Source organism: Pleurodeles waltl, chromosome 7 (assembly GCF_031143425.1).
Source record: "Pleurodeles waltl isolate 20211129_DDA chromosome 7, aPleWal1.hap1.20221129, whole genome shotgun sequence".
Taxonomy (NCBI): Eukaryota; Metazoa; Chordata; class Amphibia; order Caudata; family Salamandridae; genus Pleurodeles; species Pleurodeles waltl.
This window is the reverse complement of record NC_090446.1, coordinates 853,981,262-854,008,998: the sequence shown is the minus strand read 5'-3', so window position 1 is coordinate 854,008,998 and position 27,737 is coordinate 853,981,262. Positions and strand designations below refer to the sequence as shown.

The 27,737-nt window shown below is 43.6% G+C and overlaps 1 protein-coding gene across 1 annotated transcript in view; it reads left to right on the top strand.

The window, feature by feature from the left end:
* The window catches only part of GABRA1 (gamma-aminobutyric acid type A receptor subunit alpha1), a 514,965-nt gene extending 488,656 nt beyond the window's left edge, over positions 1 to 26,309 (top strand). Inside the window, exons 9-10 of the mRNA XM_069199368.1 lie at positions 20,430 to 20,632; positions 25,754 to 26,309. Of these exons, the coding sequence (XP_069055469.1) occupies positions 20,430 to 20,632; positions 25,754 to 26,059 (509 nt within the window). The 3' untranslated portion in view covers positions 26,060 to 26,309. The remainder of the gene's footprint in view (positions 1 to 20,429; positions 20,633 to 25,753) is intronic.
* Positions 26,310 to 27,737: the final 1,428 nt, after the last annotated feature.

The following is a 27,737-nucleotide window of genomic DNA, read 5'->3' as shown; positions in this document are numbered from 1 at the left end:
TAATAAGTGTTCTGGAAGGAGCCCTCTTTTATCTATAATATCTGATTTAAACCCGCGATCCCTCTAACAGTGACGTTCTTCTACCAATTACATTTCCCCACTTAGAATCATATTAACTAACACATTAGCCCTTCCAACTAGTGTCCGCCTACTTCCAAACCTTTGACCTTCCTTCCCCTAATCGTACACCCAGGGCTGGCTTTAGCACTGGTGGAGCTCTGTGTGACAGTATTTTTTGGCACCCCCTCCCACCCCATGACCACCTCCTCCGATTCACTCACTCACTCACTCCCTAGGGTAGGTCGCTTCCCCCGCCGCTGCAGCTCCACCTGCCCTGGCTCCTGCCACCTCCCAGCAAAACCGTAAGTACTCCCTGCGCTCCCCCCGTCCAGCCCCTCGTTACTCACCTCTGTCTTCTGAACTCCCTCTCTTCCAACTTTTTCTTCGTACCTCTGCTGTCCTCTCTGTCCATTTTCCTTTGTTTTCTGCCCTTCCTCTGGTTTCCATTGTCCTTCGTTTTCTGCCCTTCCTTTGGTATTCATTTTCCTTCGTTTTTCTGCCCTCCTTCTGTGTTCTTCTCATCTTCTGCACCCCATTCCTGCATGTTCTTCTCTTCTTCTGTGTTATGCTCTCATTCTGCACCCCATTCCTGCGTGTTCTTCTCTTCTCCTGTGTTCTGCTCTCATTCTGCACCCCATTCCTGCGTGTTCTTCTCTTCTCCTGTGTTCTGCTCTCATTCTGCACCCCATTTCCTGCGTGTTCTTCTCTTCTCCTGTGTTCTTCTCTTCTTCGGCTGACCATTTCCTTCATGTTCTGCTCCTCTTCTTCACCCCATTTTCTTCGTGTACTGCTCTTCTTCCTCTCCCCATTTCTCTTTGTGTTCTTCTCTTCTCCTGTGTTCTGCTCTTCTTCCTCTCCCCATTTCTCTTCGTGCTCTTCTCCTGTGTTCTTCTCTTCTGCTGTAGTCCATTTCCTTCGTGCTCCTCTCTCCTTCTGTGTTCTTCTCTTCTTCTGTGTTCTTCTCTTCTTCGGTAGTCCATTTTTCCTCTTCCTTCTCTGTTCTCTCCCTCATCCATTCTTCTTCACTTTTTCCTCTGCTCTTCTCCTGGCCTGCTCCTCCTTTTTCACCTCCTTCCCCTGTGATTTTCCTCTTTGGCCTCCTTCTCTTCTTTCCCTTTCCCTTCTATCTGACCCCCCTACCCCCTGCTTTCCCGCCGCCACCACCACCTGTGCGGCCCCACCCCCCCTGCTCCCATTCGTCGCCCCCCGCCTCCCGCCCCCAGCTGACCCCTCCCCCCCCCCTCCTCCCTCATAGGGCGCCACGACCCCTTGCCCCCTGCACTCCCAAACCCCCCAGTGCCGCTACGACCCCACCTCCCTCCACGCACTCAACCCAGGACGCTCTACAACCTGCTTCCAAGCCAACCCGAAACGCACCCATGAACCCTTCGCATGTCTTACCTGCAAGCACACTTTCCACCTCGACTGCACCCCGCCCACGCGCCAATAACCACCTCAAATGCATCCTCATCAACGCACGCTCCGTCCACAAGCACGCCATTGAACTATGGGACCTCCTGGACTCCACCGGACGTCGCCTTCATCACTGAGACCTGGATGAATGCCTCATCGGCTCCCGACATCGCCATAGCCATCCCAGACAGCTACAAGATCACCAGGAGAGACCGCACCAACCAAGTCGGAGGAGGAATTGCCATCATATTCAAGGACTCCATCAACGTCACCACCTCCACCGAAGTCACCCCCCTCGGCGCCGAACACATGCACTTCCAGATCCACACCGACCCCAGGACCACCCTCAGAGGAACTCTCATCTACAGGCCCCCTGGACCACGCACCCTCATCAGCGAATCCATCACTGACTTCATCTTCCCGCATGCCCTAGCCTCGCCGGACTACATCCTCCTCGGAGACCTCAACTTCCACCTGGAGCAGAACAACGACAGCAACACCACCACCCTGCTCGACAACCTCGCCAACCTCGGTCTCAAGCCACTGGTGAACACCCCCACCGTTTTCGCCGAACACACGCTCGACCCCATCTTCTCCGCCAGCAACCACGTATCCTTCAGCCACTCCTCGGTAATACACTGGTCCGACCACAGATGTGTCCACTTCACCTTCAGACGCAAGACTCTCCACCTCCGCACACAACCCATCCCACGCAGACACTGGAACAAAATCTCCACGGAACAGCTACTCTCCACTCTCAGCCACAACCAACCTACCATCACCACCGACGCCAACAACGCAGCCCTCAGCCTCACACAATGGATCTCCAACTGCGCTGACAACCTCGCACCCCTCAGACGCCTCCCAAGACAGACCAACGCCAGGAAACCTCAATGGTTCACAGACGCCCTCAAGGAATCCAGAAAAACCTGCCGTACCCTCGAGAAAACCTGGCGCAAGGACCACACTGTAGAAAACATGTCTGCCCTAAAAAACGCCACCCGCGAACACCATCAGCTGATCCGCGCCACCAAAAGAACATCCTTCAAAGACAGAATGGACAAGAACACTCACAACAGCAAAGAACTCTTCAACATCGTCAAAGAGCTCTCCAACCCTAACACCAACTCCATCACGCCCTCACAAGATCTCTGCAACTCCCTCGCTACCTTCTTCCATCGAAAGATCACCGACCTACATGACTGCTTTGGTCCTCAGACCCAGCCAACCACAACAGAACCCACAACCCCAGCCATCACCCTCAACGCCTGGACGCACATCAGCGCGGAAGAGTCCAAAACCACCATGAACACCATCCACTCCGGTGCCCCCTCAGACCCCTGCCCCCACTTCATCTTCAACAAAGCCGACGACATCATCGTCCCCCATCTCCAGACCATCATCAACAGCTCGTTTGCATCTGCCACCTTCCCCGAGAGCTGGAAACACGCGGAAGTCAACGCTCTTCTGAAGAAACCTACGGCAGACCCCAGCGACCTGAAGAACTTCCGCCCCATCTCGCTCCTCCCCTTCCCTGCCAAAGTCATTGAGAAGACCGTCAACAACCAACTGACCAAATTCCTTGAAGACAACAACCTTTTCGACCCCTCCCAGTCCGGATTTCGAGCCAACCACAGCACAGAAACCGCCCTCATCGCTGTCACCGATGACATCAGATCTCTGCTGGACAACGGAGAAACAGCCACCCTCATCCTCCTTGACCTCTCGGATGCCTTCGACACTGTCTGCTACCGAACCCTAATTTCCCGCCTCCACTCCACCGGTATCCAAGGACAGGCCCTGGACTGGATCACCTCTTTCCTCTCCAACCGCTACCAAAGAGTCTACCTCCCGCCGTTCCGCTCGGACCCCACCGAGATCATCTGCGGCGTCCCACAGGGCTCCTCACTCACCCCAACTCTCTTCAATGTCTACATGAGCCCCCTCGCCGACATCGCATGAAAACACAACATCAATATCATCTCCTATGCCGACGACACCCAGCTGATACTTTCCCTCACCAAGGACCCTACCATCGCCAAGACCAACCTGCAGGATGGAATGAAAGACGTCGCAGAATGGATGAAACTCAGCCCCCTGAAACTCAGCTCAGACAAAACGGAAGTCCTCATCCTCGGAAACACCCCGTCTGCCTGGGACAACTCTTGGTGGCCCACGGCCCTGGGCACCGCACCAACCCCCTCAGACCACGCACGCAACCTTGGATTTATCCTGGACCCGCTTCTCACCATGACCAAACAAGTCAACGCCGTCTCGTCTTCCAGCTTCTTCACTCTCCGCATGCTCCGAAAGATCTTCCGCTGGATCCCCGCCGACACCAGAAAAACTGTGACCCACGCCCTCGTCACAAGCCGCCTGGACTACGGAAAAACCCTATATGCAGGAACCACTGCAAAACTCCAGAAACGTCTTCAGCGAATACAAAACGCCTCCGCACGCCTCATCCTCGACATACCCCGCCACAGCCACATATCCGCCCACCTAAGACACCTGCACTGGCTACCCGTCAACAAAAGGATCACCTTCAGGCTCCTCACCCACGCACACAAAGCCCTCCACAACAAGGGACCCGAATACCTTAACCATCGCCTCAGCTTCTACACGCCCACCCGTCAACTTCGCTCCGCCAGCCTTGCACTCGCCGCCGTCCCTCGCATCCGCCGCACCACAGCGGGTGGGAAATCCTTCTCCTACCTGGCAGCCAAGACATGGAACTCCCTCCCCACCAACCTCAGGACCACCCAGGACCACCTCGCGTTCCAGAGGCAGCTCAAGACCTGGCTCTTCGAGCAGCAGTAACCCCCTCCCGCTAGCGCCTTGAGACCCTCACGGGTGAGTAGCGCGCTTTATTAATATTATTGATTGATTGATTGCTTGATTGACTACCACTCAGCAAATGTGCCCCCTCATTTTATTCATAGTCCACTTTCACATACATTCATTTGTTTTAAAGAGCTTGTGAAGGCTAACTTTTCTAATCCACACAACTATCCACATAAAATAAAGGGCCAGATTTGTTCGAAAATAACGGTGCGTGGCGCTGCACTAAATATGGCAGCGTCACGCACCATCATTTTCAAAACTCAGGGATGCTCCTTTTTACTAGAATACGATGCACCCCTATGATTCTCCTTGCGCCAGCGCTAAATTTGCTGTCAACGCAGCAACCCTTGCACCATAGTGCAAGGATAGCTGCATTGAGTCGGAGATTGGTTTTGTGCAGGAAAGAACACCTTCCTGCACAAAAACAATCTTAAATGGTGATTTGCTCTTTCTATGTGTGCTGCAGAAGGCATTTCTCCTTGTTGCGCCATGCTAACGCCACCCCCGGCGTGGTGTTATTTTTTGGCACTGCCTCAGTTTAACGAGAACTCGAAAATCTGAGGCAGTGTCAAAATGCAATGGGTGTTGCTATGCATGCCCACAGAAACACCTATTGCACGCCCCTTCCATGCAAGGTGCTGCGTGTGAAGGGGCCGTATTTACAAGGAGGCGTTAAGCCACAAAAAGTGGATTAACGCCACCTTGTATATACGGCGTAGGGCATAGTACCACCGGAGCGTCATGAAAAATGACATTCCAGAAGCACTAGGGGCTCTTAAATATGCCCCATAGTTCTGTCCTTTGCAGCATGCATAATAATTCTCTCCGCTACTTTATGGCGAGTCAAAGCTGCTACTAGACAAAACTCCCATCTCTCTCCCTAGCAGGAACATTAATCACAAAAGGTATCTTGACATTTTAATTGTTTCCTGAAGACTGGACGCACAAGGAACTGTTCAGCAGGTGTTTTTAAGTTTCAAGAGTGATTGCTAAACACAGCCCCCCCCTAAGGTCAGCACCTGGTGCGACCGCACCGCCCTAAAGCCTACCCTGTATACACCTCTGCAGTGACCCATAACCCTGGTAGCATATAGTCAGTACAGTATGGATCATCCCTTCAGCTTACAGATACACATTTTATAGAGTCATTTGAATTTTTTTTACTAACCACTGCCCTGTATTGAAATCGAATTGCAAATAGGGGCGTAGCTTGGTTAGTAAGATCGAGGGAGTGTGAGCTTCAGATTTCCCAACAATCACGCTGGGATATCTTGTTAAAACACATTGTATGAAAAGCACGATATGAGGGAGAGTTAAGGGGTAGTGGAAAGAGAGAGGAGGGCAGATGGTTAGGAGCATTTAAAACACAGCATTTTTCCAACTACTCAGCATTTGTAAGGGCTTCAAAACAGAGATGCGAGGGAAAGAGCGTGTGTTTTGTCGGAGTGGGCATGTAAAAATCCCGGTTGAACTCCTACAGACATGTCCCTGCACCAGACGGAAAGCACTTGTACCCAACTAATTACAACAACCTGAAGCAAATAATGGTAAGGCTATCAATTATTTGTATTCGGTCATAGCACTTTTTACCGTTATTTGCTGAGAAACTGAAAGAGCAACATCTGCACCCACTTTTGCCATATGGATTCGCACTGTTAATGTGTTCAACCAATAGCTTTTTCTTCTATCTATAGGAATGTCACTTTAGAGTGCAAATTCATTTGCAGACAAAGCAAAAAAACGCCGTCCGCCCTCCGCTCAGTATTCCCTTCAAATGCATAGTAAAATCGGGAGAGGAAGGAGCCTCGTGGCACTGCCCACGTCACTTTGCGTCTCCTTGTGAAAAGAAAGCCTTCTTTTTCTTCGTCCACTGTTCCCCTGTATCCGCTCTATGTTCATAACAGAACCTAAGCACGCACGCGCACAGCACTGCAGATATCCCACGCAGCTCATTTGCAACGGTTGGTGCAACATGTGAAGCACTCTCCTCTGCCCCCTCCGTACAGGAGCGAGAGAATATGCAGTAGAGTTCACGGATAAGGTGAGAAACTAATTTGACTAACTGGATGCCCACTGCAAAGTGTATCCCTTGGGAGCCTCGAGAAGGTCCCCACCCGTAGTCGTAATTCTGATATCTTAATATATTCCTCATTATCTGACGGTTCAGGCTACTGCGTTTTTCCACCGACGCTCCGCACTGTGAAAACACTGCAGTAGATTTCATACATTAATACCTACAGTTGCCAAGGTAACCATCCAACTTGTGACGTGCCGAGCATTCCCAGACTGAACACGTGTGACTGTCTGTAAACAACCAACCAAAAATGTGGCAAAAGAGTAGAAACAACAACACATGACTAATGATCATGTTGCTGTTTGATAGCAACTAGGAATTCCGATGAAATGTAGGAGTTTCTTCATAAAATCCTTTTGGGGTCTGCCAAGCAAGCTAATCATTTCTGCAAGGCAGAGAAAGAGATAGAGAGAGGTAAAGTGAGAGGACTGCCCTCATACATTTTTGAAGGGTAGCAACAGTGAAGCATTTGCTGTTTAATTACAAAACAGTAATGACCTGGGGTCCTATTTAGATCTTGACAGATAGACTACTTCTTCACAAATATGACGGATTTCCTGTCTGCCATATTTTGATCTAGATAAGATGTAATGGGATCATAATATGGCAGACAGGATGTCCACCACATTTGTTAGAGTATTCCCCTCTGCCAAGACCTAAATCAGGCCCTAAGGATCTCCTTACGAGTTTGGTGTTCCCAACGCGGTACTACCAAACTCGCAGGTAGGACGCCGCCTCCAAAGTAGACAGTGCGCATTCTGATGGTGCTGGGCATGGGGGCCTCTGCACTACTCATGCCATGGGCAGTGCAGGGGCCCCCTTGTGGCCCCCAGCACTTGCTCTCTGCCAGCCTTTCCATGGTGGGAAAACTGCCATGAAAAGGCTGGTGGAGAACTAGGTTGTAATCAGCAGGGCGGCACTGAGTTCAGTGCCGCCCTGCTGATTACAACCAAGACCGTCGTCACACTGTCGGGATCATGGATCCTGGTGCAGGTGGCAGTCTTAAGCAGGTCTACCCGCCAAACTCATAATGTGGCGGTCGAACCGCCACAGCTGTGGTGGTCTGACACCCACCATGAGGCTGGCGGTCTTTTGACCGCCAGCCTCGTAATGAGGCCCTAAGTATTTTGCTTCCTTTTTCTTTTTCTTTTCCTTTTCCTTTTCCTTTTCCTTTTCCTTTTCCTTTTCCTTTCCTTTCCTCCCATACTTTACATATCCCACTTCTCTCTCATTCCCTGTATCCATCTGTCCTTTCAGCTTTCTGCACGCTCACCTTTTAATATTTTAACTGGTTTCTTATTTTCCTTCCTTTCAGCATTCTTAGCGCTCTCTTCTTCTGCCTTCCTTCCCTGTTATTTATTTTTTCCTCTTGTTTCATTCAGTCTTCCAAACCAATGCAATTCCGTTCTTTCCTTCCTTCATTCTCTTACACTTCCAGTCCTACTTCTCTTTACTCATCCCTTTTCTCTCCCTCTTCCCCTTTTCTCTCTTTGTTTTTCCTTCAAATACACCATTCCTTCCTGCCATTTCCCGTGCTATCACTCGTTTTATTTCATCCTCAGTCTTTCTTATTTCAACTCATTCTTTATATCGGCATCCCTACATCACGGTCACTAAGCAGTAGGTAACCCACTTCATGACCACTGTGTGAGGATATGCATACTTTTCATAACCTTAATCCTGCAAAATCAGGAAGACATGGCACAGAAGGAGAAGGTCTGCTAGGATACTCAAAGCAAATGCAGTGATTGCAATGACAATACTTCCTGGAAGCATTCAACTTTGTAGTCATTGTTTAGATGGAGAGAATTTCATTGTGAATATAATGTGTGGACGTGGGTGAAATTTAAATTATGATTGTGTAATTCACTTAATTTCAATAATTTGGGTGATTTCACTTTACACTTCTTAGACAAAATGCCTGAAATTATGCCATTACACCGCAATGTGTGACTGTAAAAGTTTCCTGGGAATGCATGAGAAAAAACGCACAATCAGAAAGCGAGAGGCTGTTACCCACGCCACTTACAGTGTTTGCACTATTTTAGTACTGCAAAATGTGCCCTTTTGTCAAAAGTTGACAGGGGGAAGCTTTTTATGCTAAAATCTAGCACTAGATGACAGATCTGCCTTTCACGTAATTGTTTGTAATTTTGCATAATTTTCCAGAAATTTTGCTTAATTTGAAAAAATCAAATTACATTGATTTTGCACATCGCTACGGATGACCATATTGAAACAGCTGTTAGAGTTTACAACCATGGTAAAGCAACAGCAGATATAACCAGCTATTGTAAAGAAGGCAGCCAGTCTATACACCACGCTCCAAAACGTGATACAAGCAGATAGTATTAAGATATCAGCTTTTCTACATATTTTTCTGTGTTACATTGCAGCAATGCACATGTCATCCAGAAAAACATCTGTTTTGCACTTTAAACAATTTTAAGGTGGAATGAATACACGTAATTTAAAGAACTACAATAAATCTGGACACTATTACCACAGGGTGGGGTTTTTAGTTAGAAGCACCTTTAGAATTGGTGTTTCGGTGAGTTTTTCTATATTCTTGGATAAAAACATAGTAACAAGAGAAGCTGTAATGTAGTATAACTGTAGTGTTAATTTGAGAATGGCAATTCACTTAAATTTGTGAAAAGGGTTTAATGGGTAAATCCACTTACTGCACACTTAGCATGAGTGGGGAACACCGCAGATGCTCCCTAATTGAGAGCCATAGCTGATATGAGAAAATGAATTACTATTTGAAGTGGATGTTTCGAGTAGTAATGGGACTGTTCTTAAGTCCAGTTAGGTCTCAATAATTCAAATACGAGCTTCACCCATATGAGCTCTACCACAGACAGATTGATTTAAGTTTGGAGACATGTAAAGCATTTATCATAAGAGTTAAAAAGTAGAACACAATAAAAGTCCCACTCCAATTTATAAAAATAGAGCAAATTTTAATGACCAAATAAAAACCAAAACAAGGAAACGTGATGTAGGAAACCAGAAATGTGATTTTTTGTTGAAGTTCTAGATGTTTCTGGAACCAAAAAGCACAAAGCCCCAACCACCGGCATTTTGTCATGCTAGCTTGGATCAAAGTCAAAAGCTAAGACCTACTCTGATGGAGTGTGGGTCAGATAAAGGGACAAGGTTCATCCCTGTGGAAACTTTACCTTTGTACTTAGTTGTTTTTCTGGAGAAAAGTCCTCAGCAATGAGGTTGTATGGCGGGTCAGGGTGCAAACTAAGCCCAAAGAGGGACTCGTCAATGGTGACTGACTGAAGGGCAGGGCCTCTGTGGGAGCCTAGGCTTTTGACATCAACGGCAGGAAAATTCGAAGCTTGCAAAGACTGAAGTCTGGGCCCAGAAAGGTGTCATCGTCATCAGGGTTCTTCTCGGCATTGGTCCCTGTGAAGTCCAATACTTTCAGACTTAGAAAACTTCTCTGGAAGTCAGAATCCTTTCAGCATGCCAGGCCAGCAAGTTGAGTCTGACTAGCAGTTCGACGTTGGCCGCTGTCAGTGGTAGCCTCTGCTTTTTGTATTTTTAAGAAAAGGTCAGAAAACGTTTCTAAATGTCCTGTCTTGCAATTTTGAATGGGGGAGTGGTACACTCGAATATCAGTCAAGGGTCCAGGATCTTTTGGACAGCACTTTGGGTTTAGTACGCAAATCTGTCCAGGGCAAATCCAGTTGGGACTGGTCAACCGGGCTGTTCAGGTTGTGGGCTTCTTTCAGCTTTGTATTCCTAGAGCTTAACATGATGCTAGCCAACTAGCCCTTGGAGTCCACTCTTCTGTCCTGGGTATTAGTGGGGAGGAGGTCCAGGTCTTTCGTGTTTCTCTCCACAGGTTCAACAGCAGGTGCATTTGTTTTGCGAAAGTCAAAATCCTCCAGCAGGACGAGGTTGAAGGCTTTATTCATTAAAGTTCTCTCAAAATCAAATAGCTATTGTATGCTGCCCAGCTGAAGCTGATGGTTTTGGGGGGAAAGCGAAGAGTCGGAAATTAACATTTTGCACTGTTAAAGTCCTCCCGTTGTTTGTATAATTTGCGCTCCTTCACCCAATCCAGATTTCTGCTTACAAACTTAGGGTCTGATTTAGACCTTGGCAGATAAGTTACTCCACCACAAGGGTAATGGATATCCTGTCCCCAGAAATATAAATCCCATAGGATATAATGGGATTTATATTTCGGTGGATGGGATACCTATCACAAGTGTGATGGAGTAACTCATCCGCAGAGATCAAAATCAGGCCCTTAGTCTGTTCTTTGCAGCTAAAATCCTCAAGCAGGGCAAGACTGAAATTATGTCCGATGAAGTTGAATTTTCTGGAGCAGTTCCTCTTAGTCTCTGTTAGGGCTCCCTTAACATCAGGGGCAGAACTTAGAGTCTACAACTCATCCAACAAGGACACCAGCAGAGTACAGTCCAAGGAGAAAGTTGTTTTTCACTCCATGAAAGAGGTTTCTTGCATCTTGCTGTGCCAATGTAGCCCTAAAAGAGGTCAGCAAAATGAACTTCAGGTCCACCTCCCATTATTGGTAAAAGTAGGAGCAGATCCAGCCCTTCAGATCTCTACATTTTACAGACAGCCAGTACGTTTTTCTTTTGTTCAACAACATGTCTGGATATATCCTGGGTGTGATGTGACACTTTGCAAAATGTACTAGCCAGCGGTTTGAGGTGACTCTTGGTGACTTCCTATCTTTAAATAAACCTTCCCACTTTTGCAGCACATCCTGTTTGTCTTGGTGCAAGCTATCATATAGTGTGGTATTCTGAGTAAAATTCAACATAGATGAATCCTTCTGCCACTAGAGGAGGATGGTGGCCCAGCCAGAGGTGTGTTTTGGGATATGAGCAGTCCTTAACTCTTCAACTCCACCAAAGCGGCTCTGGCATCAGCTCCTTCTTCACTGATATAGTGCCAGGATGGCTAGATTGTACCCTGGTATTAATAGGCCTCTCTTACCCAGGTCTCACTTTACACTTTCCTATGAACAGACAGATGACACACTGTCATTCTTCTTAGACACATTTTCTCCTTGTTATATTGAGGAGGCAGTGTGGGCCCTTGTGCCTATATAAGCCTAACTGGATATGTAGCTATGTAGTGGTGGGAGTATGAGCCCAAGAGGAAGGGGTTCACAAAAGACAAACTAAAACAATATTAAATGCAAAAGACAGGTTGCATGTCTCCCTGTGTAAAAGAAGAATTTGGGTTTTCAAGATCTTTGACAGATTATTGCTTCCAGACTTTCTCTTTCTTTTCTAGGATGATCTTATACCTCTTACCTAGGTTTGGGGAAAACTGTGAGGACTGAAATCCTGCTTGTGTTACTTTCTATTTCGAACCATTGTTTGACCCACTGTTAGAATATGTTAACACAAGCAGTTTGTTCCTGGTATTGCATTGAAAATGTCTCATCACCTTTGTTATTCTATACCAAAAATTATTGCTAGTGAGCACATTTGAGTGGGTATGTGTGATATTTGTTCAGTGCAATTTGCATTTTCTCCAGGATTCTGTAAACTTAAATTTAGTATTTAATTCACATCCTGAATTTTATTGTGTTCCATTCACAAGTGTTCTGTTCATACTTTGCACTTTCCTGTTCAAGACTAGTGTGCACAAAATCACCAGTTCACTTACATTTGTTAGATTCATAAACAATGCTCTGGCCATTGAATCACTCATTTGCTTGCTCTAATTCTCAAAGTCTTGAGAATTCCTAAACTTGCACTTGTTTAGGCTTTAAACATAAATTCTTATAAATGTTCACAAAAAGTCACAATCATAATGCCCAAGTAACTCTATACATAACCCTTGGGGCTCTTCCTTTATAAGAACCTGGTACTTCCATAAAACATCCAGGTGTGGACTCTCACACTTAAGCATAGCACCCCCCACTGGAGTGATTGAACACAATGTGATGAGTCCCTTAAGGATTCTCCTTTCATCCCCGAAAAACACTTAGAAGCTGATGTTTTTGCAATAGGCAGGCTTACTAGAGACGCAGTCTAGTCCAGCTCGATACCGGTCCCTTCAGATTCTCAATTCAAAGCATCAAGAATCTGAAGGTGTGGCTTTTATAGCCATAACATCCAAAATGGCCACTGAGACTTCATGATCTTGCAAGAGTTGGAAATATGTTTGAGTTTTTTTTTTTTTTTTTTTTTAACCATGCATAGAGTGATTTTAGCCATCTCCCTGTCATAGATATGTAAGAACCTTCTTAGAAATCTGTACAGGTCACAAATCCAGATTCCTGGACCAAAGTGTGGACACTTGTAGTCAAGGAAATGCTATATATATTTTTATATATAATTTTTAATTGTTTTACCAAACAATCATCTTAATCTCCTGTAGCTATCTTTTGTCACCACATACTTTTCTAGGACAAGAGGAGTTCAAGCACAATCCCTGGAACCATTTTCATATTTTTGTAAACCACTGGGGTCTTGATCCTTGGATCTTGTTTCCTGACAGCAGACCTCACCCCTGTCCCTTTCAAGTTAACAAAGTCCTAAGCCCTTCCAATGTGAGAGGATGAGCCAAATATCTCACACCTAGGCTCTCTTCAAAATATTTCAAGCCATTAATTCTGCTTTAGGAGCAGTTTTCACAACTCATTAAAGGGAAACCACTGACATGGTAGCTGGTGGCAGATTAATGCTAATTTGTCGACTGGAGCTTCTGGCAGGCAAAGTCTAACTTTTGAAATTTACTTGTACTGTACATTTATTTAAAAAAATGAACTTCAATGTTGGACTGGATTTTTAATAAATTTGACCCGCTGCTGTAGCTCCTCCCAAACCAAGCTTAGTAAAATAGTAAGTAATTGCACTTTAGTTTTCCTCATGGGAACAGCTACAGCCATAACAAGTGAAAATAGATTTAGAGGGCTAGTCCAGGAGCATACCAACAAGAAATTTCTGCATATTCCACTTTAAATTGTAGGAACCTTACCATGTGGGTGAAAGGGCCAACTTAAGGGGGACCTACCAAATGTTTTGAAAGGAGGGCTCTATCCTGGTTATTTTGACAGGTTTGCATGCAGACGTAAAACCTGCAGCCATCACTCTACATATGTTTGTGTGAAGCCATGTTTTTCTTTGACATTCTAGTGGATGACAAAATAGGAGCTGCAGTCCACAGGTGACATGTAACCTTCTCGGCCTTAATTGTATTTTCCTGCACCAAATACTGAGACCTCACTGAAAAATTACATACACTAGTTGAGGATTAGCCAATGTTACGATGTTTTAGGGGTCATACCACATACAATTGGATTTGTTAGCAGTAACTCAGACAGCAAAAAATGGAGGTGCCCATGCAAAAAGGACCATCTTCTAAATACATTCTGCAATCTAGGGTACCTTAATATCCACTCAATTAAGTTCAGCCACTGTATTTCTTTAATAATTAGTGGTATTCCACCAAAATATATGATGGCAGTGAACATACTTCTCCTCTCCCAACTTTTGTGCTTGATGGATCTTTCCACCAAATACAGACCGCATATTTTATTTGCAGCAACTGGGCCTTCCCTCCAATTGCAGATTGGCTGTTGAAAGATCACATTGGATGTAAAGCTCCACTAAGAAGTCACCTGACCAAAAATTAGTGTTATATGTACTTGTAGAATTGGTGTTCAAACTTGTTGTTCACACTTGTAAAATTGGTGTTTCTGGGAAATGATTTCATAAGCTTTGGCATTGTGTAAAATCAGTGGTATCAATATATAGAAGTCTGGCTAGCAATTGAGACAGTGGTACTATTAAATTTTTATTTGAATGGAAGTCAACATATGTAAGGAAACAGGCTTTTTGAAGGTTTCCCTCACCTTTCCCCCCCATTTTGACTACTAGCTGCTGGTTGTTAAACTTTAAGAGTGCACTGAGGCCTGCCAACCAAACCCCAGTTCCAGTATTATGACCATTACAAAAGGTATGTCAAATTAGATACACCCAATTGGCAAGTTCTTACTTATAAGTCCCTAGTATAAGACAGATTGTCCAACCAGGGCTGCAGCTCTGGTTGTGCACACCTGAGGGTGATAAAGGACAAAATGGTTGGACTGGAAAGGCAGTGTTTAAACTGGTAGTTCAACTTTGCCATTTAAACTAATGGGAAAACCACCACTTCCCATATCCTATATATATGTCTCCCCTAAGGAAGGTCTAAGGATACATATGGCAGGGACCTATATATTGCTAAGTAAGCCATATTTTTTCATACGCCTTACAGCAACACTTTGAAATTGTCATTTTTCTGGGGAAAGGTTAGTAGCACCATTGGCTAACACAGGGTTACCAACTGGCACTCCAGTCTAGCCAACTCCTGAATGGGACTACCTACCTGGGTACTGTAAAGTATCTAATTAATTGTGTTATTAAACTCAATCTGATGCCCGTGTTGCAGTTAATGTCACAATTAAAGTTCTGCAAGTTTTAGAAATTTGCCACGTTGTGCCCTGCCTAGCCCAGTTGCCTCACAAAGGCACTGGCTCACAGACAGCTTTCTGCCTGCCTGCAGAAAAGTATGAATGACTTCCAGGCTTAGGAAGAAAAGTAGTTGCTGCAGAGCAAGGTGTGATCTCTCCCAGGATTGCAACTCGGGATGCTAGCGCAAAAGGGAAGCTTCAAAGGGGAAGCCTCCTTTGAAGGGCAAATTGTGATAACACTCCCAAGCAGGCTGCCTTTTGTTCATGTATACAAGTTGGAGACAGGGAAAGATTGGAGAATCAAATGCTCAAAATGGCTTTCCCATGGGTGTGTAGCCCTTAGGTATCCACAACTCTAGGGTGGGCTATCAAGCTCCTGATGGCCAAAGAAGGGTCCCGACATCTTGAGAGTATCTAGTATAGTGCAATCTGGGATAGCCAGATGCCACACATTGCAGGAAACACATCACCAGAAGAGAGGGGACCTAATAGCATATTGGCTAGTGACCGTGTGGTCCGCTTAGGGCCTCCTGGGATAAATGTGGCACCCCTGATAACCTGCCCTTCAAATCACATTGTATTTCGAGAAAGGACTGAAGAAGGACTGCCCACAAGGGGAAGCTTCACCGTCAGAAGGGCTGCACCTGCTGCACTTTGGACTAGCGAAGTTTGGACTATGCCTGTGGCTTCTGACTCAGTGAAAAGTTGATTTCAGGCCTCAGACCAAAACAGTGACTGCAAGGATCAGTTCACTGATCCCCTTGAACCAGTTTCAAGGACAAAAGAGCTGAAGTAGCCAAAACCTGCAAGTCAGTGGCCACTGCAGAATTTTTGTTGTTACCTGTCGCTGGGAGCCCAGAGTGACTCAATGGCCAAAAGTTGTGCCCAAGTCTGCTGGTCCTAGGACTGCTCTCAGACCTGACCTGTCAGAGTCCAGATTGCTCATCCAAGAGGGACACTAGTCCCCACCAAAGGTTTCCATCCTAACCGTGGTGCAAGAAGACGATTATCCCAGCATCGGCTGGCTAGCTACTGTATCAAAGAGGATTTCATGGAACCCACAGTTGGAACCCCAACTACTGAGTCCATAGTCACCATACATCAGCCATGGATGACAGACTCACCACAAAGGCACCCCCATCAACAACACCTTAACTGGAACATCTTTGAGCAACCTTTTCATTCTGTATCCTCAGCACCACTCCATTAAGGTCTGTGGCAGGTGTCCTGTAAAGTCTGGAACTTGACTAAAAAATGCTCTGATAGCCAGGTAACTGTCCAAAGTGTCCTCTCTGCCCCCCAAGACCTCCATCCTGTCAGACTTGGTTGCACATCCCAGGACAGAGTAGCCAAACTAACACTTTCAAACTTTTCAAAATTGTACAAACTTTTTGTTAACCAGTGCTTGTTTGCGGTTGCATTCAATAGTATTAATATATTCTAAAATCTGTATCTCTGGAACCCTCCGGTGAATTGTGCTCATCAAGGTCTTTACAAATTCATAAATATCTACTGTTTGTTTATTAAACTTGAGTCCTGGTTCTTTCGTGTTGTGTGACATTCTTATTTCATTGTTTGGTACTGCCAAATGCATTACACTAAGTTCTGTTTTTTAAGCCTTATTGATCAAATCCACTGCTACCAAGGGTTGAGTTAAAGGTGATACAAATGAGCATGACTGGACCCAAGACATTTTTTGTGAGTGTATTCCACAACAAGGCTCTACAGCCATATCGTATAATACACCCAATTCCTCACAACATACTTTTGTGTTCTATCTAAAGTAGAATAAGGGCCTGATTCAGATTTTGGTGGATGAGTTATTCTGTCACAGCGGTGACTGATATCCCGTCTGCCGAAATATAAATCTCATAGGAAATAATAGGATTTATATTTTGATGAATGGGATATACGTCACTGTTGTGACAGAGTAACCCGTCTGCCCAAATTTAAATCAGGCTTTTTGTCCTTTGCAGAACTATTAACATTTTCACTTGAGTGATTGCCTGGTGTATCATTCCTAGGTGTCATTTTGACATATGACAAATTTTATTACATTTTGGAAAGTGAAACGGCCATGGTGACAGGAAGGATACTGCATAGAAGAAGCAATAAACTATAACACAAAACAGGCACATATGAATCCCCACCCTCCAACCCCATCCCAATGTCCTGTTCCAGAAGTCTCAATTATAAAGAGACTAATGTTATGTGTTATATCAGTGACAGTAAGTCCCATAAGTTCTGACCTCATCATGTGGGGGTTCGGACAGGTTTTAAGGTGATGCCCCTACAGCCTGCCCATCTCTGCCAGATTTTGGAGTGTTTTGGGGGGCATCCTCTTGCCGGAAACTCTGCAGTATCCAGTCCCATGCAATGATCCAATCCCTGTTTCCCTAGCTGTCATTTTTTGATAGCCCAAGAAGGCAAAGAATACAAACACTTGGTTAATGTGTATGATAATCATAGCTCAAGCATCTGAAGCTTTGTAGAAATACAGGCGGGCTAGAATGGACAGGAGTCCATCAGATAAGAAGTTTGTTAAGTTTGTGCAAGTGTTCAGTGAACATGTGGGTTTGATGGAAGGAGGAGGCTATAGGATGACAGTAATTTCCTGGTGGAATTTCAGTGGAGGGAATTCATTGTTCTCTGTATAATTGTAAGCTAGTATGAGAATGTTTGATGAGTGATGCAGAGGGATTGGAACTGAATCTTTGTTGAAATTGACAGGGCCTATAATGCAGTTGAGATGTGGACAGGTCATCCAGGAGTATGTGAACAACTGCAAAGTACACACCCGGGAATCTGTGGATAAGATATGAGGGCATGCTTGTACTAAATGCTGTTCTCATAGCAAAGTATGAATAAAATATGTATGTTAGACCTAGCATCCTTGGTGTGGTTTCCTCCTTTTTGCCTTCAGTCCTCCTGTTTTTGCTAACTTCATTTTTGCTGACCTTAGGACGCTGCGCTCTTCATCACTGCTAACCAGTCCTAAACTGCTTGTGCTTTCTGTTCAAAATGTGGTAACATTTGCTTATACACAATTTGCATAGTTAATTTACGTATAAGTCCCAGGCAAAGTGCACTACATGTGCCCAGGACCTGTAAATTAAATGCTACTAGTGGGCCTGCAGCACTGTTTGTGCACCTCCTGAAAAAGCCCCTTTAACGTGTCTCAGGCCTGGCTATCTCAGGCAGTTTGAAATGCCATTTCAACCTAGCAAAATAAACCTTTTGCCAGGTCAAAAACCTTATTTTTGAATACATATAATTCACCCCCAAGGTAGTCCCTGGAAAGCTCCAAGGGCACAGTGCTGTGTATGAAAAACATAGGGCATGCACTTTTAAATTTTACATGTCCTGGTAGTGAAACACTTAAATTTGCTTCTCACTACTGCAAGGCCTATCTCTCCCAGAGGATACCAATAGAGATACCTTATTACATTTTATGAGTGTAATTTCCAATTTGGAAGAGATAATTGGTTCATGTTTGGTGTCTCTGAAATCCTAATTTATAATCCTAACTAATGGTGAAGTCAGATTTTAAATTACACTTCTAAAAATGCCACGTTTAGAAAGTTTACATTTTCTTGCCTTAGTTGTTTGGTGCATGCAGCCTATCTCTGGTCACATGACTAAGTGTAATTGGCAGTTGGGCTTTGTGTATTCCTCCTAGTCAGCCACACACAATGGGAGGTTGGTTGTACTGGATGGGCCTTCACTTGCAGAATGGGAGGGAGGAACTCGGTCCGGCCTCATGTACGCCTGAATAGGCTGTGTCCTGTCTCCAAACAAAAGGCACCATACCTCCTGCAGTTAGTGGAGCCAGGGCAGGGAATGCAGGGCATCTGTGCACTTAAAAGGAATGCCTCAAGAGGTTTCTACCCACTTCAAAGGCACAGCATTGTATACAAGAAGGATCTCAGATACCAACTCTTCAGTACATTTCTGGACCTGTGGATACTCTGCCTGGATGAAGGGCTGTTGTTCTGCTACAAAGGCTGACACTCTGCTGGACTGCTGCTTTGAAGCTGCTGCTGCCCTGCTGTTCTGACCTGGTGCCTGCTGCCCTACAGCCTGGGTCAGAAGGTCTGGAACTGCATCACTTACACCCAAAACCCAGAGTGAATACAAGGGCTAGTTGGCTGGCCTCCTGATCTGAAGCCTCATGGACATAACAGGCTTCCAAAAACTCTGCATCTGCACATTGACTCTGCCATACCACCCCAGTCCTGGACCCTTGGAAGTGGGCCAAATGTGCTCTGCCAGCCTCTGTGGATCCAGCAGAACTGATGCATCTCCTTTGCTGTGTGGCACAAACCAGAACAGAACCAACGCATCGCCGCACTCCATGTATCTGAACAGCAGCAAAAGACCTGCATCGCATAACAGCCTGGAGCCGCACTGGAACCCCTCCTGTTTGACGCATCCCTGGCACAGGCCCTCACATCCCCATGCTGACAGCAGCCTCAACGACGATGCCGGATTCTGCATTGAAGCCCTGTACCTCGATGGAACCAATGCATTACACCAACTACACAATGCATCCCTGACTCCTGACTTCATGTTGCAAGCCCTCATCAACGGGATCCTCAACAAGGACACAAGAGGACCTGGAGCAGCAGCTTCACCATAATCTCTGAACCAGCGCGTCGCCTCAGCTGCATGATGCATCTTTGACTTGAATATTAGTAGACATTTGGGGTTAAAGCAGAGATGGAAACTGCAAAAAGCAATACAGTGACCACATTATGTTCATAATAAAGAATGATTTATGTCATCTTGGAAACTGAAGGCGAAGATCATGTTTAAGTCTCAGTTCCTGGGCTCTATGAAGTCAGTGGCAGCATAATGCACTGGAAAAAATAATATAAAAACATAGCAATCTCGTAATAGTTTGAAGAAACTGTGCAGTAATTTCTCTCCATAGGTCAATCATTTGCATTTTCAGATTATTACTGTCGCCATTTTATCTAATTATTCACCTTCTTATGCAGAAGTCCATCAACAGATGTCCTTATGTGTCTGTTGTTGCCCTTCGAATTCTTTGGCGTGTCTCAGGCAACCACAACTGCACAATCTACATAAAATCCCATTTACTTATTTTCTTTTCTTTAAGAACATACAAGCTCTTTCTGTTAGTTCTCAAATAGAAAATAAAATAGCAACATGACTTCACAGCCACAATAGTTGGAGTGAATACATAGTTAGAACTCTTAAACACAGATGTCTGAGTTGTTACCTCCAGACTGCCCCAGGCATCAGGGATAAACCTATCAACGCAAATGTTTAGGATAGGCCTAAGAATGAACCTTTCTGTCGAAGGAGATTCTTTCGTGGATTTGTGGATTTCTGAGTGTAATATGTTATCCATTGCATTATTTACATGATTTTTTTAAGTTGTTGCTTAGTAGATATGTTCGCATAAATTAACCACTGAGATTAGAACAAGCATAAGGCTTGGTCGGGGCTAAAGTATCCTTCGACAGAACAACCTGGACATGCTACCTTTGTGTTTAAGTGAATTATCTCCTTTACAGTTGTTTCTGATAATTTTTTTCTGAATTGCAGGAGTTACAACGGTTCTCACAATGACAACACTGAGCATCAGCGCAAGAAATTCCCTCCCCAAGGTAGCCTACGCCACCGCCATGGACTGGTTTATAGCAGTGTGCTACGCCTTTGTATTTTCAGCTCTGATTGAGTTTGCCACAGTGAATTACTTCACAAAGCGAGGCTATGCCTGGGATGGCAAAAGTGTTGTTCCTGAAAAGGTAAACTAAAAACAAACTAGCCAGATCGAGTGATAAAAATATAAAGGGGGGTGTGAATGGCTAATGATTATTTCGTTTTATTTTCATATTTTTCTCTCCCATCACGTACCATAGTTTAGTTTCTTGTGTTCAATTATTGATCGTTGTCTTGTACTGATTACTCGCATTTCATATCATAAACACGGGCCACAAACCCGGGTTTTATACTTAAGGCAACATGGCTCAGAGGTCTTCATGAGCATTACATGTACTGCGCACTCGGCGTTTGCGCAGCTTGGTTGTTAAAGGTACCATTTCTTTAGCACAACCAATCAGCCTCGAGATTTCCTTTGAGCCCTTGTGAACTGAAAGGAGGAAGAGTAAAATGGGAACGATAGTTGGACAACCCCAGGGCAAATAGTTGTTGCTGTTTTCCGAATTTAACCTCACATCATGCATTTACACGAGCTCCCTAAGGCCATTTTCTTCTAAGAAGAAACAGTACAGGGGTCAGTTCACTTAAGATTTGCTGCATCTGTTCAGCCGTGAAGTAAAGGCTCCTCTATTCCGGTGACACCAATTATCTTCAATTTCGCTTGGAGCATGGTGCAATTGAAGAGGTGAAATAGAGTAAGAATAAGAGCAGCGACAGGACATCATGCCGTCTGCTCGCTCACTGTCCACGCTTGCATCAACCTTGCTCCTACAGCTAGCAGCTAATTTCAAGAGTGAAACACTACTACGATTAGTTATAATGGCGGATTCCAATTCAATCATGCATCTTTGAGTGGCGCAGTAGCTGTGAAATCCAGCCTATATATTAATTCATATTCAAGGACCCGCTTGACCTGGACATTTTCGTAGGATAGCCCATCACAGTGTAATTTTCTCTAGAAGGCATAGCTTTAAAATATTTGGTGAGTCAGCAAGAGAAACCTGGCATCAAGCGTAGTGGGTGGCAGTGCCCATTCTCGCTGATGTCTAGTTTGACCTTCTTTTGATGAAGCAAGCCAAAGGAAAAGGAAACTCCATATGAAGTGGTCAGGAGCCATGTGGGTGTTCATATGGGTGTGAAATGTAACCTACCACTGTTCCAAATCCAATTTGTTGAGATTTAAGAGTGCTATACGGCATATCAAGTTATAAAAAAATTATGATTGGTGCCCGAAGGACTTAAAACATGCAGCATTCAGTTTAAGGATTTTCTCTACAAATTTGCCATACTCCTCTGACAATCCTGTAATCCGATTTGGAAAAGACTGTAATTCCGAATCTGCGTATAAGCAGCGGACGATCAGATCTTGCCTGACTGAGGTTCTGACATACACTGAAAACATTGTTAGATGATTTAGGAGAACAAAGTTTCTGATCTGTCCCATGCCCAGTAGCCTCATCTTGATGTGGGAGCCTTTGTATGCCTACATTTTTAAGCTGCCCATTGTAGGGGAGTTTCCTCACATTAAGGTCATTCTTTATAGCCATACCTAGGCTGGTGTCTCTGTGGCACTCCACATAGATCTTGGAAGCTGTAGGTTTCTGTTAGCACGTCTGGCCTTATTTGGTTATTTGTCATTAGTTTATAAGGGGACGCGTTAGAGGTTTGGTGGACCTTTTGACTTCACATAGACTAGTTCCCACCATAAACTTAGTTCAGGTACAAATCAATAACAGTATCAATCAATAACATCAATAATCTTAGAAGTCAGTAAACTCCACGCACCATGACCGCCTTGGCCATGAATAACCACACCTTTATGTAAAGGTCAGAATGTTTATTTCCCTATATTAACAATGCTAACATCATGTAACTTAGTCTCAAAATCAAATGATAAGCATACAGAAACAATACTGGTTGACCAAATCTTCTAAAGAATCTCAATTTAATCAAAGCTTGCATCACTAAACATTCTGAGGTTACAGTGCAAATCAATAGCAAGAATAACTGTGCAATAGAAATGACATACATTTAGATTCAGAAAAGAAAATACATCAACTGTTCTTAATATTTAGCAGGCATCAATCAGTGAGTATCCTAATTAACATTCAGATTAGAATGGTATGTTTGGGCTTCATGCAAAACAGTTTACTAAATACAAATTTGGAAAACATCTAACTATGGGTTGGTACCTAAGGGAAAAAACAAATAGACATAGCAATCAGTAACATCGTCTTATACCTTGCATCAGTATTGTTCAGCAATCTGTAACTGTCTTCATCAACAGGACATCTGTTCGGTCAGCAAAGAATTGGATTTCACCAATAAAGTTCAAGATAGAAATGGCGATAGAAATGTCTCAGAAAAGAACATAATGGAAAGTCACTTCTCGTCAACAAAGTTAGGAAAAATAAGCATGTCTCCTCTCAGGATGGTCAAGAAAGATAATGGCGTGTCTCCTCTCTGTGCAGTCTTGCTAAGTTAGATTCCCTAAAACTACTTCCCACCTTGCTATTCGTCAAAGAATCGTACATATACATTTATTCCAATGGAAGTAGAACCTCAAATCTAGGAATTTACTAAACCATTGTTTACATGCCGATGATTGGTTCCTCTTCTCCTGTTCCCGTCGTTGGGCTCGTCAGGTAACAAATTTGTATCAGCTTATACTCCAGTCAGTGCATCCGTTGGTAACTCCTGGGAACATTGCCATAACACACACTACGTTATACAAAGTATCCTTGGCAAGTACAACATATTCTAGCAAGCAGTTCTCATGGGAAAGAATTCTAGCTACTAACATTGGGTCATTACAATTGAAAATTACAAAGTCATTCTCTAAGCAGCCATTTTATAGTTCATCTAAGCAATGCAACTTGACATGAGGCTGTGCAACTAGGCCCAAAACCTCACTAAATTAAGGCCTATTATTAATAAAGCACGTACATAATACATAACCATTAATATGGCATACTACTACATTAATCCAAACATAAGCTCAACATTTACTTTAATAAGCTGTTAATAAGTACACTTTGTGAATATTGGGGGTCACTCAAGTAGGCACATTTTCAAACTTGTATATTATTTGTCTATAGTAACTCATTTTCTATTCAGAATTAGCATTCAGAATACTTGAATATTCATTAGTAAAATTTCAGCGTTAACACTTCTGACAAGGTAGAAAAGATAAAATGCTTCCTAAAATCAGATTAAATGTGAAAGCTTGTATCTTTGCTATGGGCCAAGACTGTCTTGGAAGATGATATTTGGTGGCCGCCTAAGAAGGTGAACTGAAAGAATTGATCACTCTGCATTCACTTTTTTATAGTCTAAACTGTTGTAACTAGAATAATGCTTCTGTATTACACCGATCGAAGGAGAATCCTACATTACACCCTCAGTTGAGCACAAGCATTGAGACTTTGGGTCATGATCACTTTGAAATGTTAGAAAATAAAGTGTAATGATATTTTGCTGAGCTCCCATATAGTAGCTTTGACTGTATGTTTTCAAGCCCCTTCTTTGTCTCAATGAACTAAACGTACACTGTTTCCCACACATCTAATCACAGAACCATGGGAAATTCTTCAATGCAGAATTATTTCTCATACTGAGGTTTTACTTTGGCTCCATCACTTATATATTTTTTCTCTCTGAATTTAGTCAGTACCTGCCAATGATATTTTCTCTTGTATGTTCCTGATGCAGGCATAAGTCTATTTGTTCAGGCTTTTTGTAGAGGTATTAGAGCACCCCAAACTGCCAGTTAGAAGCTAATAATACTAGGCCAGAGTGGAGTCCAAGTCGCACCTCTTATAAATACCTCTCCAACTTACCAGAACTGTACAGTCCATATTAACCATGTATTTGGATGGAACCATAAAGGCTTCTCTTGTTTAAGAACCAGTCATATCGACAAAGCACAGGATACACTCAATAATTTGTTGTCACATTGTGTGTATCTGGTTATCAATTAGTACATTATGGAGACAGATTGTTTTTAGCCATATTAGCCCTTCTTACTGTGCCTACCCAAGTACTGAACTGCATTGATACTCACATAGAGAATGACAACTGACTACTTTTCGTTTCCATATTTCTTGCTGCAGCAGCATTGAGTTACAATATTTTCTCTTCTGAAGCTAATATAGATCAATGGGTCTAGGTCAGTTTATCTTCCATAGTACAATACACAACAAAAGCATGAATGTTTCCTTGACGAAAGCCATATTTTCAATGTGAAGAAAAGTGTATTCACTTGCCTTTGTAATGTTTACTGTTCTGTGCCAATATTTTTTTCTCAAGTGTTGTTGATGTTAAACCAGAACCTAGCAAACACACAGGGTGAGTTTTTGCTCTCAGCGTTGAGAATGGTGGTATATATGGTTTTCCATTCTACCACCTCAACAAACTCATTGTCTGAACCACATCATAACAAAGTCAAACCAACTTTCAAAATGTGCATATTTTACTTGAGCTGATAAGATAACAAAAGCATCACTGTAAAATGACATGTAGTAAAAGATGAAGTAGCAATGCAGCATCTGTTGGATAGATTATTTACATTGATGGATTGTAACATCAGGGAATAAGAGTGAGTGATATAGTGATTCCCATTCCCCCTGTATAAGTCTTTGCATACAAACCATATTTGCTGGAGATGTTGGTGTCTGTGAAACAGTTGGACAGTGGGAGGGAACTACCATATGACATTGAAGGGACTATGAGTCACTGCTAGTACTGAAAAACAGTTGTTTTCAATAAACCCACAGTACATCTGGATCTTTTATTGGCCAGAAAATCTTCGTTCTATCTTTAGAAGTTACTCTAGAATCGGTATGTGCTAAGTACCTGTCACAAAAAGGTAACCAAGTGTGTGGGTCATATACGAGTAACCAAACAGGTATACATCACTATGCTGCCTTTTCCAAAATGAGGCGAGGGCCCCATGAGGAATAAGGCGAGAGTTTGTTTAAAGAATGGGCAAGTGCAGAACTATTCATCAATTTCAGTAATATTATTTGCCGCCACCTATACCCTGCCATCATTTTACTGTGTTTTCATTGGCGTGTAGATAACTGGCCTGGGTGTGGTCACCTGAAAGTCGATGATATTATTGATCCATTTGTCTAGACAATATAAATGACAATTTTGGGACAAAAATGGAAACATATATTAACTTTCTTCTATTTCTATTGCTCCAGCCAAAGAAAGTGAAGGACCCTCTTATGAAAAGAAACAATACATATGCAGCTGCCACTCAGAGCTACAACCCTAACATTGCCAGAGATCAAGGTTTAGCGACTATTGCTAAAAGTGCAGCTATTGAGCCGGCCCTCGAACCGAAGCCAAAGCCAGCGGAGCCGAAGAAAACCTTCAACAGCGTCAGCAAAATTGATCGACTGTCCAGAATAGCCTTTCCTTTGCTTTTTGGCACTTTCAACTTGGTCTACTGGGCAACATACTTGAATCGAGATCCGGGCATCAAAGCCCTAGTTCCTCCTCAATAGACTGTTCCGCTCGGACATTTTGTTTCTGTTCCATGGCGCTGGGAATCGCTTTCAATTCCTGACCGAGTACTCCCCATTTTGCAGCATTGCCTCTGTCTTAAAGAAATTGATGGTTTCCTGTTCCAAACAGAATTTGAAGAAAATCATAGAAATGTTGTCTTCATTTGCAGTTACCACAGTGTTATCTTTCGTTGTGTGCACGGGAACCCTGATTCTTAAACAGAGAAAGACAGTGCTTCTAAAGTAGAAACTGAGTACTTAGAATGCTTACTTGCATCCACTAAGATTGTGGAATGGGCCAACATAAAAATGTGAGTTAATATAGATGTACAGCAGCGCAGGCATCGAGCAACAATCTACGTTTGCTCCTCATGAAGCAGAATTTCTTTCTAAGAATGTTTGTCTTTTCAGTTACAGGAAACGAGGTGTGATACTGATGCTTTCCCCCTGCGCCCATTGTCACTAATATGTGGGCACCAGGCCCCTCAGTCCAGCGATCTACTGATGGCATTTAACTTTTAAGAGTGTAGATATGCGAACGAATAACGGAACATGTAGATTACAAACGAGTCTGGAATTTCAGGTAGACTTTGTGGATAGTTATTTTTTAAATCCAGAGTAAGCAAAATAATACATTATTAGGTAGTTGTGTGAGAAATTAGCACCAGGAAGGGTGTGCGCGTATTTGGCCTGTTTGCAGAAAGGGTTTCAAGAGAGAGGTGCAAATGTTCAAAATCTGCATCTCTCGCCGAAAATATTGCAAAAACCTATATTTCCCCCCAAAATATGTCCGGATTGTATAATTTCCTACAAAATTGCCTCAGATGTTTTGCGGTTTCATTGGAGAACATGAAACACCATCATGAAAAAATGTCATCTATTTTTTTACCGAAAACTCTTAGCACTTTCATATGTTGCCGAAATTGTGTCGCTTCCAATCATTGCTGTGTCAAAATGCTTGGGAATCTTGCAGATTTAATTTCATTATGCACATTTCTTTTGTAACGACACGGAATGGTTTGAAAAGGTGTATAAGATTCCTTTAATCGAAGCACTTGTTAGAGTTCAATCACCATTAATGATCCCTTTGCTGTGGGTGAGCTGTATAATGACCCAATCGAATATGTTTGAAAGGACATATAGGATTTTTCTTCCTTATCTTTTAATGCAAAGGCTTTACAACGCTTTGAAAAGGACTGAAAGCCTAGCGTTTAGATCTGTAGACCTTATTGCAACTTTTTGCATGCATCAAATGCGTTTTGCTTTCCTAGATTAACCCTGTGGGATTTAATCAACGTAGTTTTATACATAGAAACAGGAGAGCAAAGTAAAATGAATACAGTTAACACTATAGACAAATGTGTAGTTATCCTGAAACGGAGATCAGTTAACCCCTATTTTGGATTACAGATTCAGTCTGCTTCTGGTCTCTCGTGGTGCACTGCCATTAATCACTGCAACCAGTCAGTAGGCGCTCACAGTCAGTTACCCAGTGACAAGATGTGCCCTTCACCAAAACCAAAGATTAGTATTGCATAAAGAAACAAGGGCAATACTTCTTGCATGGACTTCAGGTAGGGCAGCCAAGGGTCACATCTGTTACCTCTGGCTTGTCCTTTGCCATCCCCGGTATCAGGGTTTATGAAGGGAACAACTTGGGCAGAAAGCAAGTCGTTTT